Source organism: Aspergillus foveolatus, assembly GCF_047715535.1.
Source record: "Aspergillus foveolatus strain CBS 279.81 unplaced genomic scaffold BDW70scaffold_60, whole genome shotgun sequence".
In the NCBI taxonomy this organism is placed as follows: Eukaryota; Fungi; Ascomycota; class Eurotiomycetes; order Eurotiales; family Aspergillaceae; genus Aspergillus; species Aspergillus foveolatus.
Window position 1 is genome coordinate 37,314 of NW_027396124.1, and position 13,597 is coordinate 50,910.

The 13,597-nt window shown below is 51.9% G+C and overlaps 5 protein-coding genes across 5 annotated transcripts; 4 read left to right on the plus strand and 1 right to left on the minus strand.

Moving 5' to 3' along the window:
* Positions 1–73: 73 nt before the first annotated feature.
* Positions 74–1,550, plus strand: BDW70DRAFT_170848 (NAD(P)/FAD-dependent oxidoreductase; the record flags this gene model as incomplete). The annotated part of the gene is made up of 3 exons (XM_073743037.1): positions 74–293; positions 350–978; positions 1,035–1,550. Exons 1-3 carry the CDS (start codon positions 119–121, stop codon positions 1,548–1,550), a joined length of 1,320 nt encoding a protein of 439 aa, XP_073592811.1. The 5' UTR covers positions 74–118.
* Positions 1,551–2,411: 861 nt separating this feature from the next.
* Positions 2,412–3,598, minus strand: BDW70DRAFT_170850 (transcriptional activator of ethanol catabolism AlcS; the record flags this gene model as incomplete). Its single annotated transcript, XM_073743038.1, has 7 exons — positions 2,412–2,549; positions 2,621–2,796; positions 2,863–2,931; positions 2,986–3,039; positions 3,113–3,213; positions 3,282–3,371; positions 3,438–3,598. The coding sequence occupies 7 exons, from the start codon at positions 3,596–3,598 to the stop codon at positions 2,412–2,414; spliced, it is 789 nt and encodes a 262-aa protein (XP_073592812.1).
* Positions 3,599–4,167: 569 nt separating this feature from the next.
* On the plus strand, positions 4,168–5,045 carry BDW70DRAFT_170851 (uncharacterized protein; the record flags this gene model as incomplete). The annotated part of the gene is made up of 1 exon (XM_073743039.1): positions 4,168–5,045. Exon 1 carries the CDS (start codon positions 4,356–4,358, stop codon positions 5,043–5,045), a length of 690 nt encoding a protein of 229 aa, XP_073592813.1. The 5' UTR covers positions 4,168–4,355.
* Positions 5,046–5,785: 740 nt separating this feature from the next.
* Positions 5,786–6,984, plus strand: BDW70DRAFT_142467 (zinc-dependent alcohol dehydrogenase). Its single transcript, XM_073737927.1, has 3 exons — positions 5,786–6,453; positions 6,502–6,856; positions 6,928–6,984. The coding sequence occupies exons 1-3, from the start codon at positions 5,803–5,805 to the stop codon at positions 6,972–6,974; spliced, it is 1,053 nt and encodes a 350-aa protein (XP_073592814.1). The 5' UTR covers positions 5,786–5,802; the 3' UTR covers positions 6,975–6,984.
* A 2,562-nt stretch (positions 6,985–9,546) lies between these two features.
* BDW70DRAFT_170853 (Zn(II)2Cys6 transcription factor domain-containing protein) lies at positions 9,547–12,072 on the plus strand (the record flags this gene model as incomplete). The annotated part of the gene is made up of 2 exons (XM_073743040.1): positions 9,547–9,621; positions 9,682–12,072. The coding sequence occupies 2 exons, from the start codon at positions 9,547–9,549 to the stop codon at positions 12,070–12,072; spliced, it is 2,466 nt and encodes an 821-aa protein (XP_073592815.1).
* Positions 12,073–13,597: the final 1,525 nt, after the last annotated feature.

The following is a 13,597-nucleotide window of genomic DNA, read 5'->3' on the forward strand; positions in this document are numbered from 1 at the left end:
CAGGCGATAGGCGCCCACACAGGTGGGCAGTGGGCCTCTGTAAAGCGCTGAGGGTTAAATACCACCTCATCACCTCCACTCCCGGCTCAGAGGGTCAGATGATAACAGTCCATACATCATGTCTCAACTCACCAAAGACTCATCTATTCTCATCATAGGCGGCGGTACCTGGGGCTGCAGCACCGCTCTCCAGCTTGCGCGAGCCGGCTACAAAAAAGTCACCGTCCTTGAACGCAGTCCGATTCCCTCACCCACTGCTGCCGGAAATGATGTGAACAAAATCATGGAGGAGGGTGCGTTTATCTGCAGATACTTCAATCCAAGCGCTCCCGGGCTAAATTTCAGCTAGGCGCACCGTCCGATACAGACACCCCCGAGCAATACGTCTGGAACCGGATGCACCAGATCACTGCCAATGCCTGGAAGACCGACCCCGTCTTTCGCCCCTTCTACCATCCAACAGGCTTTATTATGGCCGCGAGCCAGGACGCTGCAATGCCTCATGTCGACAAGTACATTCGCACCTGCAGAGATAAACTCCGATTACTCAACTCGGCCGCGGATTTCAGAGCTACAATGCCGTCGGGGGTCCTGACAGGGGACTTTCCCGGCTGGAAAGGTTTTTTCCGCGAGACTGGCGCCGGGTGGGTATTTGCAAGGGGGGCGCTAGAAGCGGCCTACAGAGAGGCGTCGCGGCTGGGCGTGAAGTTTGTTACGGGTGACGAAGGGGGTGTCAAGAGCCTTCTCTACACGGATGACCAGAGCGACATCGTCGGCGCAAAGACCGCCGACGAAAAAGAGCATCGTGCGGACCGCGTCATTCTCTGTGCTGGCGCTGGAAGTGACCAGTTGCTCGACTTTGAGAAACAGCTGCGCCCGACCGCTTGGACACTGGCGCATATCCAGATGACGGAGGAGGAGAGGAAGCTTTGGAAGGATCTGCCTGTACTATTCAACGTCAATTCCGGGTTCTTTATCGTACGTCCTCATTCCACTGCCTTTCACAAAGACGCTACTGACCGTATGGCTCTCAGGAACCCGACTCGACGGGGCAGCTGAAATTCGTTGACGAACACCCCGGCTACTGCAACATTCCCACCTGCGAGGTCTCAAATGCCTTCCCTAAGTCCATTCCATTCGCCAAACATCAGATCCCACTGCAGTCCGAGCGCGCGGCGCGGCAGTTCCTTCGCCATACGGTCCCCCAGATAGCGGATCGCCCCTTTGCCTTCGCGCGAATCTGCTGGGACGCCGACACGCCGGACCGCCAGTTCCTTATTGACCAACATCCGAAGTACAAGTCTCTCACAGTTGCGGTGGGGGGTTCTGGCAATGGCTTTATGATGATGCCGGCGGTGGGGATTGCGATTAAACAGAGGCTGGAGGGCCTGCTTGAGGAGAAGCTGAAATATGCGTTTCGGTGGAGGCCGGAGACGGCGGTCCACAGGGACTGGAGGGACACTCAGGACAGGTTTGGCGGCACGGGGACCGTCAGGAACTTCCAGGACGTCGAGGGGTGGACGAGGGTTGGGGAGGAGGCGAAGATGTAGTTGAGATTGAAGTTAGCTTTATAGGTGTAACAATGAAATCAGAGCACGAATATTCAGTACTTCGTAGATTGCCACTCCACCAAGGGTTTGCAATTAAGCAGATCTTGCAATATTTTTGTCAATTTGCCTTTTCGACCGTGTAAATGTCCCTATCCATACTCTCCGCAGCCTATATCGGAAGTCGAGTGTGAAGATTGTGTACCCCACTAAGGCGCTTAGACAAGCCTTGTTGGAAATATATAGTTTCAGTAGGCTTCCTAGGTAGCTTTAAGCCCAGGATACTGGCTGGCTGCCGGCCATTGCCATGTCTAGGTTGGAGGAAAACGGTTTGAGAGGAATCTTGGGACCATTTGCAGAGTAATTCCACTTCAACTGTTGCGTATAGCTGATATTACGGACCAAAAGAGGAGCAGCCTGGTAACAGCGAACTTGTATTTCTCCAATCCCGTTGACGACCGTTCTGTGTCAGTGCAACTGCCACGCAAAGCCTTTAGAAAAATAAATTTTTCCAGAGAGGGCAGTTGTATTATGTTAAAAACGCAAAATTTTGAGAATTAAATGAATTAACAATCAAAAAGAGAGAAAATCTGAACTTTCCCTCCGTATTCTCTAACCCGTGTGCTTTTGCAACGCAATCCAACTATTCCAGTTGACGACATTAAAAGCAAGCCAATATAGGAAGAATACCAAAGACCTTCAGACAGCCGTACCCGCAAGCCTTGTTACCAACCAGCTATAGCAATCCTATCCATCCAAACTCTTAATCCCCAAACTAGACGCTTCCAGCACTCTGACTGTCGGGCGACGGGTTCCTTTGCCAGTCATGAGCATTCGCCTAGTTATAAAACAGCAGATTCCCACTTACTTCTGGGAACGAGGCCAGAATCGTTCCATGTCCCCAACAGGTAGAGTAATAGGCAGACCGACCGCATCGAAAAGCTGAGCGATGAGGAGGTAGAACCCAAGGAGACTAGCGACGAACAGCGAAGCTCCAGCGCCCTAGAAGCGGAAGCACTGTTAGCGATGGTGGCAACGGTAGAGCAAGGTGCACTATGGGAGTATCAACAGACCTTGATGCATCTGTCACCGACAGCGTCGTTCCCTTCGCCGAGTCGCCAGTAGCCCGCGGACAGGAGGAGGAAGACAAGAAGCAGGGACAGGAAGATGAGCGTGTAGACGACGTTGGTGCGGGTCGCGCAGAGCAGGAAGATCAGCATTAGAACGGCCATGGTTATGAAGAGGAATGCTGAAAGTATTAAACCGGTTAGAGCAGCAGGTTGAGGTTGACTGAACTCGATATTGACTAACGTACCGTATGTATTCATAAAGCTAGCGCTCGTGAGACCGGCGGTTGTACTAGTCGTGGATGAGGAGTACGGTGCTAAGACAAGTATTAGGGTAAAGCAATGACTGCCACCAAGGCAAAAGATCTCACCGGCTGCATTGAATGAGGGAATCATCGTAGCTGCGAACGCAAACCAGAACCCTCCTGTTGAGAGAGAAAAAAGAAATCAGAAGCAAGAACAAGCGGTAGCAATGGCTTGAGAACCCGACAAACGCACCGATAGTCCCGAATACCACGCAGGGGAATGTATTTCCAAGGACAAACTCGAGGATACTCGTGATGAGCAGTAGAAGTCCACCTAGGAAGATAATCGGCCCACTGTTCTCATTAGCTGCATCGTCTTATAACATACAAGGCTATATGATGAGGATCTGGCCCGTACTTACATGAAAGCAATTCCGTTACCGCTCGAGCCCCTCCAGGCCATCAGGCAGCATGAAAGTGGAGTAGTGGTAATGACAAAGCCCCCGAGTGCCCTGAAGAATGGGCATACGTGCATTAGTTCCCCGGAGTGCGTGTCTGGGGACATGTAGAAGACTCACAGTGGGGTTGGATTGCCGACTTTCCTAGCCAGGCTGGGCTGCTGGCGCATCATTGGGGACAGGTACAGCTTCTCGAATTGCTCCGCGGAGAGGGTGATAGAGGACGGTATCGTGGAGAGGCGATGGCCCTTGGCCTCACCGTTGCTGATCTCGGTAGCCATTTCTGCTGTTTCTGGGCTTAATGCTTGGGTATGTTGAGGGAGAGGAGAAGCGTCCGTGGAAGGCAGGAAGAACTACAAGACCTGGCACTCAGCAAGAGGACGGGTGCTCTTAAGTGTCAGGGCTGCACAGGAGAGGGACTCTGGGGTCCTCAAATGCGGCAGACGGAAATCTACATTAGCAGCGTCAATCCACCCCCTTTTGGTGAACCATAAAGGGCTAGTCTATCCCAGCTTCGAATCAGGAAAATATAAATGCGGGGAAAGCTTCAGGTATGCGGACAGAGCCATACTGGGTCCATCTAGAGATCGACCCGCACATCTGACGTGGTTTCAAGGTTCGACCCATGCGGAGCCGCATTGGAGGATCTATCCCTGTAGGTACCTTAGTTATAGATCTGCGCCGTATGGTCAAGCGGAAGATATAGGAACGATCTGCCATGAAGTCAAGTCTTCTCACACACTTCTCGTATTTTCACCAAGGTTCGACGTCTGCTAAACTAACCTGACCTAACCTAACCTTAACTCCCTACAGGTTCAGCCCATGCGGACCCGGCAGTCATGTCTTTTGCTTCAGATTGAACGCGGCTGCCTTGTCAATCATCAGGGTTTAACAAAAGTCAGTACACGAACTGAGAAAGTACCACAATAAAGAAGCTATATTGCAGGCCAAATAGCCGTCGGTTCGGTCTGTTTATTCAACCTGGCCTCCTTCATCGTTTTTCCCTTTCCCTTTTTCAACCACATATCTCCAGCAGAGATGGGCGACCCTTTACTCCGCGCCTGGACGACGCAATATACAAACTCACCTATCACAACACCACGGTCTGCTACACCTGGAGAGCGCCGCCTACGCCCGCTGCGCGACGAACGCGTGGAGAAGCCTCGGAACCCCAAGAATCCTCTAACCCCGCCTGACATGTCCATGCCCTATGCCGTCAGCTCTGTACCCCAAGGAAACACGTGCAATGTGGACCGGGGCAACGGCGCACTTGAGTATATCAACCCGAGCCTACTGCTACTTCCGCAAGACCATGCAAGCCCAGAGTCCAACAATTATGCGAGAGTGAGACGGGTTAGTGACCGACGGGTTGGTCAGTTTCCTTGTACGCGTCCCAATACACCGAACATGGAAGGTGTCTCCAATGTGTCTGCGTCGGATCAACGGTCCTCGCAGTCCGGGCGCAACGGGCGAGAGGAGCAATCCAGCCCGCCAGTGGATATTTTCGAAGGGATTCTAGCAAAAATGTTGGCGTTTGATGTTGTGCGGCCGCCGTCTACGAACGAGTTAGGCAATGATGAGCCTCCGCGTGAGGTGGAGGCGAAACAACCGATTGTCCATCATGGATTTGCAATTAGTGTTGGCTGGTCCAGTACATTCTTTCCCGATGACATACAGGAGGGGTCAGGTCACTCAAGAAATACCGTGGATACAGTTGGGCATTTCTAGGGCTGGATGGGAGGGAGGGAGTTTGGAAATAGGCGTTCCGTCCTGTTTAAGGTATTTTGGTACAATCAACGTACATTTAATCCACGATTTAATAAAACGTCATCTTTTGCCCTGCCTTCTTATTTGCCAATACCAAAAATCCTACTCCAGTCGTTCGGTAATAGCAGAGTTAAATTTGGGCTCGGCAGCAGATCTGCGATACTCCATAACCGTTCATATGTTGATTGGACTTGGGTGGAGTAGACACAGCTCGAAGACCCGGTGGACGTATACCTAAGACACTTTGACACGGCCGGAACACTGTAAGTCCCTTCGTATTTCTCGGCCTGTGTGGAGTTACCTTCCAATAACCACCAGCTGAAAAGCTGGTTATGAACCCCCCCTGCCCGTCCGCATCGCCATCCGCAGCTCGGGATGGTTCCGACCTGGGATTGGATGCATGCGGAACCGCACGAGGGCGGGGCGGAAATTGGTACATCACTCCTCTCCACGCACCGTTCAAAAGGTACGCGCATAGAGCCGTATAGAGCAGAGACGGAGTATTTTCTGGTACTATCCGCACGGCATGTCCGCACAGAGAACCTCAAACGAGCGGGGCCCCGTACGTGCTCTCCTACCCCGGGATCGTATCCCCGCATGGATGAACATCTATATAAAGACCCCCAAGGTTCTCAGTCTCACCAACATCATCAACCAACAATCGACAATCTTCTCCTCAATTAATTAGAACTCTTCCAATCCTATCACCTCGCTCAAAATGTCCATCCCCACTATGCAATGGGCCCAGGTCGCCGAGAAGGTCGGCGGGCCGCTCGTCTACAAGCAGATCCCCGTCCCTAAGCCCGGTCCCGACCAGATCCTTGTGAAGATCCGCTACTCTGGGGTTTGCCACACTGACCTGCACGCTATGATGGGCCACTGGCCAATCCCGGTCAAGATGCCGCTCGTTGGTGGACACGAAGGAGCAGGAATCGTCGTGGCAAAGGGCGAACTGGTCCACGAATTCGAGATCGGCGACCAAGCCGGCATCAAATGGCTGAATGGTTCCTGCGGAGAGTGCGAGTTCTGCCGCCAGTCGGACGATCCCCTCTGTGCGCGCGCCCAGCTCTCTGGGTATACTGTTGACGGCACGTTCCAGCAGTATGCGCTCGGAAAGGCGAGTCATGCGTCGAAGATCCCTGCAGGTGTCCCACTGGATGCCGCGGCCCCAGTACTCTGTGCCGGTATTACAGTGTACAAGGGATTGAAAGAGGCCGGAGTCCGGCCGGGCCAGACCGTGGCGATTGTGGGTGCCGGTGGCGGCCTGGGATCCCTTGCACAGCAGTATGCGAAGGCGATGGGGATCAGGGTTGTCGCGGTCGATGGGGGCGATGAGAAGCGGGCCATGTGTGAGTCGCTTGGAACAGAGGTATGTACATGTCCTCCATCTCAGGGAGCAAGCAACTGACCGGGCCAGACATATGTCGACTTCACCAAATCGAAAGACCTGGTGGCCGACGTCAAGGCAGCGACACCTGATGGTCTCGGTGCACACGCGGTGATCCTGCTCGCCGTGTCAGAGAAGCCCTTTCAGCAAGCCACTGAATATGTGCGCTCTCGCGGGACAATTGTTGCTATTGGCTTGCCGCCAGATGCGTACCTCAAGGCCCCTGTGATCAACACGGTCGTCCGCATGATCACCATCAAGGGCAGCTACGTTGGAAACCGACAGGACGGTGTCGAGGCTCTGGACTTCTTCGCTCGCGGCCTGATCAAGGCTCCGTTCAAGACGGCTCCTCTGAAGGATCTACCGAAGATCTACGAGCTTATGGGTGCGTTGACCCCCGTATCCGATCTCATTCATTTTCTTTGCGCGATATTTCTAGACACTAATGGCTTGCAGAACAAGGCAGAATCGCCGGCCGGTATGTGCTCGAGATGCCAGAATAAGCGGTGCAACGGCCACGGGCTGGAACTACGAACACAGTCGTCAGATGTTTCATGTTTTATGATGTCCATGCTTGATATAGTTGTATATAGTTTTCAATCAAGATGGTACAATGATTTTGGCCTTGGTGCAACCGATTCCCCTTACACTTTGCCTAGCCTGATACAGATAGCAACACGTAACCATACACGACAGAGTGATAGACTTGGAAGTATAGGTATTATGGTAGCAAAATGCGATGATTTGACTCTGAATCAAGCTCAAACGGCCCCTCACCCGTCTTCCCTTTTTTTTGCCTGTCAATTTTTTTTATTCGGATTTCAGCCATAGGCCCCTTGGCACAGCTACTGCTCAAGATTTGTGCATATGATTCTCTATACTCTGATTTATTAGTGGCAGAAAGAATCGTTTCGGCATCTCTTTGGGTCAAGGCTGTATCCAAGGTTTCAACTTACGATCATACAGTTCTGGTACTGTCGGACCTACTGCAAGCCGTTCCAAGATGCAGGAATGAGCTACAACATTAGCTTGATTTAGACTCTTTGCCCAGATGCCTTGTCTTGATCAATACCAGCAAGTGTGCGGAATATTCCGACTCTTGGACAGTGGAGCGCTCTTCCCAGATAACCGTACAGAGACAACCTCTAGCTTGTGCATGCCTCTTTCTTGTCCCAGTGATCCTCGTCTCAGCACTTGATCATATCTACTACTCCTATCTCGCTCGGTTTCTCTGATCGTGTGCAAAATGGCTTCAATCCCCCTCATGAGTAAGAGTACCGTGTACGCTCATCCTCTAGCAATTTCAACACTATTTCTTCACAATAGCACGGAGCGTTGTGCTGAGATAACGTATTCTATGGGAATCTGGTACGTACACTACCTGAAATAATGTAGATTATCGTCAAGGATCAAAAAAAGAAAAAAGAAAAAAAAAAAAAGAGAAAGAAAAAGAAAAAGCCGGAACAATTGACTTCCTCGTTCTTTAAAATCTTGTAAAGTTGCATACTGTTCATCAAGCACATAGTTAGTGTACTAAAATATTATATGTTGTTTAATTGCCTGTACTTAGAGCTTCTACATATGAGGAGTTACTAAGACTATAGGTTTCAAACACGGTTGTCGATCTATATTTTTGTGCAAACAGCACTATGGCCGTGTATCGCAGTCCTTATGTCGGTCGCCTATCACCCTTCATTTATCTTACTACTCGTGAGCCATCGACCTGACCATTATAACAGGCAAGCGCCCCTTGAAGGTCTATTCGTCAAGAATCTCAGCTCTAGTCCGCTTTGCAAACCTTCTTCGGCGGATCTTCGTCACGAAGTATATTGGATATACTCCAACCAATTTGTAGGGGAATTGGTTTTATTACCATTTATCATCCCCCAGACATTATCAAGCCTGTCTGGCAGAAAGGGTTTCCTCTGCTCGCTTGCTAGCCTAGCGTCCGCTATTCGCAATCTCTATATACAAGTGCCCCATAGCTTCTGGGTCTGCCGTAAGGTCGATCAGTATCCCCGCTGTCTCCATCTCTTGGCACTGAATGGGCATGGACGGCCTTGGACCCGTCTCAGCCTGCTTTAGTCCACGGCCCAGTACCAACTTTAAAAAGCAGACTAGTTCTTACTCTGAGTTGCCATGTGTAGGGATACCATGGGTTTTGCTGGAGTACGAATTGTCTGATGTGGGTACGTGGGTACTAACATTTCCCCATACTCTCGCTTACAATGATCAGCCATCCCTCATGTCGAGCAAAGCCTATCCGGGAATATGTGCACGACCTAACCCCAACGATTCAGTCTGTAATGCGCTCCTGTTTCGTACTTTTGTACCATGTTCATTGCCGTCTCACCTCTAGACAGGTTTCACCGCAATAATGTTTCGGGGCAATGGAATTTTCCAGATGATGGGCTGGCGGAAATGCGGGGGGCGGGCATGCGGAGCCGCACGCGTTCTGTCGTCACTGGACGACAAACGGCGGAAACTCTGGTTTAAAGTTTGATTTCGAGCGTCGAAGCCTTATGTCCCAGTACCAGCTAGGAGATGACCCGTCAAAGGATCTTCATTTCACCCTTCTTCTGCTATACGATCCCATGGGTCCAGAGTATATCGGTGCAGTAGACTCAGTTCAGTTCCGGATGGCTTGCTCACGGTCGTCGTACTCAGCCCAACACACATTTCGGAGAAATACACGGTCAGACTCCCGTACGATGTCACATTTGAGCCGTCAATCCGACCCAGAAGAATGGATACTGTATTACTTTCTTCCAGATCTTGGAACTCGGGACTCCGGGATCCTCAAGGCCTCACCGGTCAGCCCTAGAATGAGTGGTGATATTCCACGTTCCCCACATTAAGATCCTTCTCATTGGTCATTGGGTATCCCGACTCCGCTCGACCGTGACGAACCGTGGCCAGGGGAACTGGGTATCCAGGTCATGTGCTGGAACCCCGCATGCTCCAGGCCACATTCCCCAGATTTCGACTCCATGGCTCACAGCTCCAGACCGCACGTTTCTGGACTTCTGATACCATTTAGACAGATATTACTGTCAATGTCCTCCTGTACACAGCATGGCAGATACCCGCCGACGCCAGAATCATAGCTGCGACCCCTGTCGCAAGGGCAAGCGACGCTGTGATGCCCCGGTAGGTTGCCGATATCGGCTCCCCAGCGTCTGCACTGACAGTCGCTGAGATGTAACACAGGAAAATAGAAACGAGGCCAATGAAAACGGCTGGGTTTCGTGCTCAAATTGCAAGCGTTGGAACAAGGATTGTACCTTCAATTGGCTCTCATCCCAACGCTCCAAGCCAAAAGGGGCTGCACCCAGGGCGAGGACGAAGAAATCCAGGACCGCTACAACCACCAGTGAACCAGCAACTTCAGCTGCAGCAATCCCTACACCGGAAAGTGACAATCACGATGCGCCTCCAGTCATCAACGCTCACGACGCGCTCCCGAGCTGGACTCAGGGGCTGCTCTCCCACCCCGGCGACCTTTTCGATTTTAGTCACTCTGCTATTCCCGCAAATGCAGAAGATGCAGCCAACGTGCAGTCAGACGCACCTTTTCCGTGGGATCTAGCCGTCCCTGGTGATTTCAGCATGGTCCAACAGCTCGAGAAACCACTCAGTCCGCTCAGTTTTCAAGCAGTTCTTCTCCCGCCCCATAGCCCGAACACGGATGACCTCATTCGCGAGCTGGAAGAGCAGACTACGGATCCGGACTCGGTTACCGATACTAATAGTCTACAACAAGTCGCTCAAGATGGATCGCTATGGTCTGATCGGCAGTCGCCGCTACTACCTGAGAACAGTCTGTGCATGGCCTCAGACAGCACAGCACGGCGATATGCCCGTTCCTCGATGACGAAGAATCTGATGCGCATCTACCACGATAGTATGGAGAATGCACTGTCCTGCTGGCTGACAGAGCACAATTGTCCATACTCCGACCAGATCAGCTACCTGCCGCCCAAGCAGAGGGCGGAATGGGGCCCGAACTGGTCAAACAGGATGTGCATCCGGGTGTGCCGGTTAGATCGCGTATCTACCTCATTACGCGGGCGCGCCTTGAGCGCCGAAGAGGACAGAGCCGCAGCCCGAGCCCTGCATCTGGCGATCGTAGCTTTTGCTTCGCAATGGACGCAGCATGCGCAGAGGGGGGCTGGGCTATCTGTTCCTGCAGACATAGCGGCCGATGAGAGGGCCATCCGGAGGAACGCCTGGAATGAAGCACGCCATGCCTTGCAGCATACGACGGGGATTCCGTCGTTCCGGGTTATATTTGCGAATATCATCTTTTCTCTCACACAGAGTGTGATGGATGATAATGAGCAGCAGGGTGTGGGTGCACGTCTGGACAAGCTACTCGAAAATGACGGTGCGCCCGTGTTCCTAGAGACCGCGAACCGTCAGCTTTATACATTCCGGCATAAGTTTACACGGATGCAACGCCGCGGTAAGGCTTTCAACAGGCTCCCGGGGGGATCTGTCGCATCGACATTCGCCGATATTTTCGAAACACCGACGCTGTCGTCTGAAAGCCCCCAGCTTGACCCGGTTGTGGCCAGTGAGGAGCATCGCAGTACATTAAGCCTTATGTTCTGGCTAGGGATCATGTTCGATACACTAAGCGCTGCAATGTACCAGCGACCACTCGTGGTGTCAGATGAGGATAGCCAGATATCATCGGCATCTCCATCAACGCGCGGCTCTGAAACTCCAATCAACCTAGACTGCTGGGAACCACCGAGACAGGTTCCGAGCAATCATGAAAACAGCGACGTATGGGGCGACCTCTTCCTCCGCACCTCGGGCTCTCTCCAAGAGCACGAATCCCACACACAAATCTCCCAGCCAGCGGCTCGATGGCCATGCACCTACGAACAGGCCGCCGCCGCTCTCTCCTCTGCAACGCCTGTCAAAGTCCTCCTCTACCGCCGCGTCACGCAGCTCCAAACCCTCCTCTATCGCGGCGCCAGCCCTGCCCGCCTTGAAGCGGCTATCCAGAGAACGCTTCACGTCTATAATCACTGGACAGCGAAGTATCAACCATTTATGCAGGACTGTGTTGCTAACCACGAGCTCCTTCCTTCGCGCATCCAGTCCTGGTACGTCATTTTAGATGGTCACTGGCATCTAGCCGCGATGTTGCTAGCGGACGTTTTGGAGAGCATCGACCGCGATTCGTACTCTGATACCAACCACATCGACCTCGTCACAAAGCTAAGGCTCGATAATGCACTGGCAGTTAGTGCCCTTGCGCGCTCTTCACTCCGAGGCCAGGAGCTAGACCCGGGCAAAGCATCTCCAATGTATCGCCATTTCCATGATTCTCTGACTGAGGTGGCATTCCTGGTAGAACCGTGGACCGTCGTTCTTATTCACTCGTTTGCCAAGGCTGCGTATATCTTGTTGGACTGTTTGGATCTGGACGGCCAGGGAAATGCACTAGCGGGTTACCTGCAGCTGCGGCAAAATTGCAACTACTGCATTCGGGCGCTGCAGTTTCTGGGCAGGAAGTCGGATATGGCGGCGCTGGTTGCGAAGGATTTAGAGGGAGGTTTGAATGGGAAAGTTGGCAGCTTTTTGTAGTTACATATATAGTTACTAACGCATTTCCCATCCTTCAAAAATGCTTCTTCTGTCACAGGCTATGGCCTGGATCTTGGTTGTCGGCCATGCCCTCAACCTGGTCCTAAATAAGGTTTCTGCAACATCAGTGTACAGCCTCGGAATTGCGGCCTCGTAGGAAAAGAGATCCGTCGGCATGCAAGTCCGGGAAGTCGGAAGTCTTGACGTATGATTGGGAAAGCTTGATAAAAGGAGGGAGGAAGATGTCTGCGCTTCTATCTTTTGTTTCTTTCTCTAAGCTTGTGATATTCGTGAATACAGGACAGCTAGTTGAAAACAATACTACCTACGCCCGTTACATCTTCAGGCGTCAGTTGGACTAGGCTAGAATCCGCTGAGTACTTCAATGCTTAAATAATACCTTTGGAGCGTAAGAATATGGGCCCTGTCTAAAAAAAAAAAAAAAAAAAAAAGGCGCATAAATCAAAGCCAGCCCAGCTCGGGCATTGTCCAAGGAGCACAATTGAAAGGGGCTTGAGAACAACGTCAGGTATATATAGTAGACTCAGGAGTGTGAAGGCGCACCGCTCGCACGTGGTAAGACCACGAGATAACCACCAAGCACGACAGGCTTCCCCTTGAACGGCATCGACGATGTTTCGACAAAGATTCCCCTCCTGATCTTCCCCGCTTACTCTACTCCACATATTATGCTTTATTTTGGGAATCACAGTAGAAGGAGTAGAAGGTACCTGGCCCTCTGTGTTTACAGCGGACAATCTCCGAAGCTCTCCTCGCTGGAGTTCCTGCCGAGGTAAGGACATAGCCCCTTGCGTTTCATTCTCAAGCCGAGGGCTTGGTTAAACCAGCTGATGGCGATTATCATGTTAAGCTGCTGCGTACTGTACGCGGGGTACGCCGGTGAGTGATCAGCGACCTGCGTCAGATAGGGGTTTACCGCACAAGAACCTTGAAGCCTAAGTAGGGTTCTTGACTCCAGGATAGCTTGAAGTCCAGGGGGATTGCATACGATTCATGCATTAGGGGTCACAAGCATGTCGATATTTGGAGGCAACCGTTAAGAGTCGAATGACTGGCAAGACTCTAACCCTGTTACGAGGTGCGGAATCCAGCCATTGTTGAGAGATTCTGGGATTGTGTTTCTTAATCTACCAGCGTAGGGATCAGCCATTCTATTGAGGCTTGGTATCTCCAAGCTTTGCATAGCACTGACTATTGGCTGTTGACAAGGCCTCGCGTCGAGGGCGGTCGGCGTTTCTCCGGTCTCACGTGGGTGTCCAGAAAAAGAAATAACTACGATTTCTTTTGTGCTTGGCAGTAGATCCCTGCCGCAAGCGTCATTGATAATCTTGAGGACACCGATGGAGAGCGCTGATTGGAAATTTTTCTCCCCGACCCCCGCATGCCAGCGACGATTAGCAGGGAAGCAGCCGATCGGGTAACTGGCCGACTGGACTCTATAAATCTTGCTTCCATCCGCCTAATGCACTTTCCCAACGCTTCCCTCGCTTGTTCTCCGACGTTT

Bases quoted from the DNA above. Each gene is read 5' to 3' on its own strand.
- BDW70DRAFT_142467 (XM_073737927.1), top strand. From the start codon at position 5,803: ATGTCCATCCCCACTATGCAATGGGCCCAGGTCGCCGAGAAGGTCGGC. The intron at 6,454-6,501 runs GTATGTACATGT...TGACCGGGCCAG, and splicing joins GTGAGTCGCTTGGAACAGAG to ACATATGTCGACTTCACCAA. The intron at 6,857-6,927 runs GTGCGTTGACCC...AATGGCTTGCAG, and splicing joins GAAGATCTACGAGCTTATGG to AACAAGGCAGAATCGCCGGC.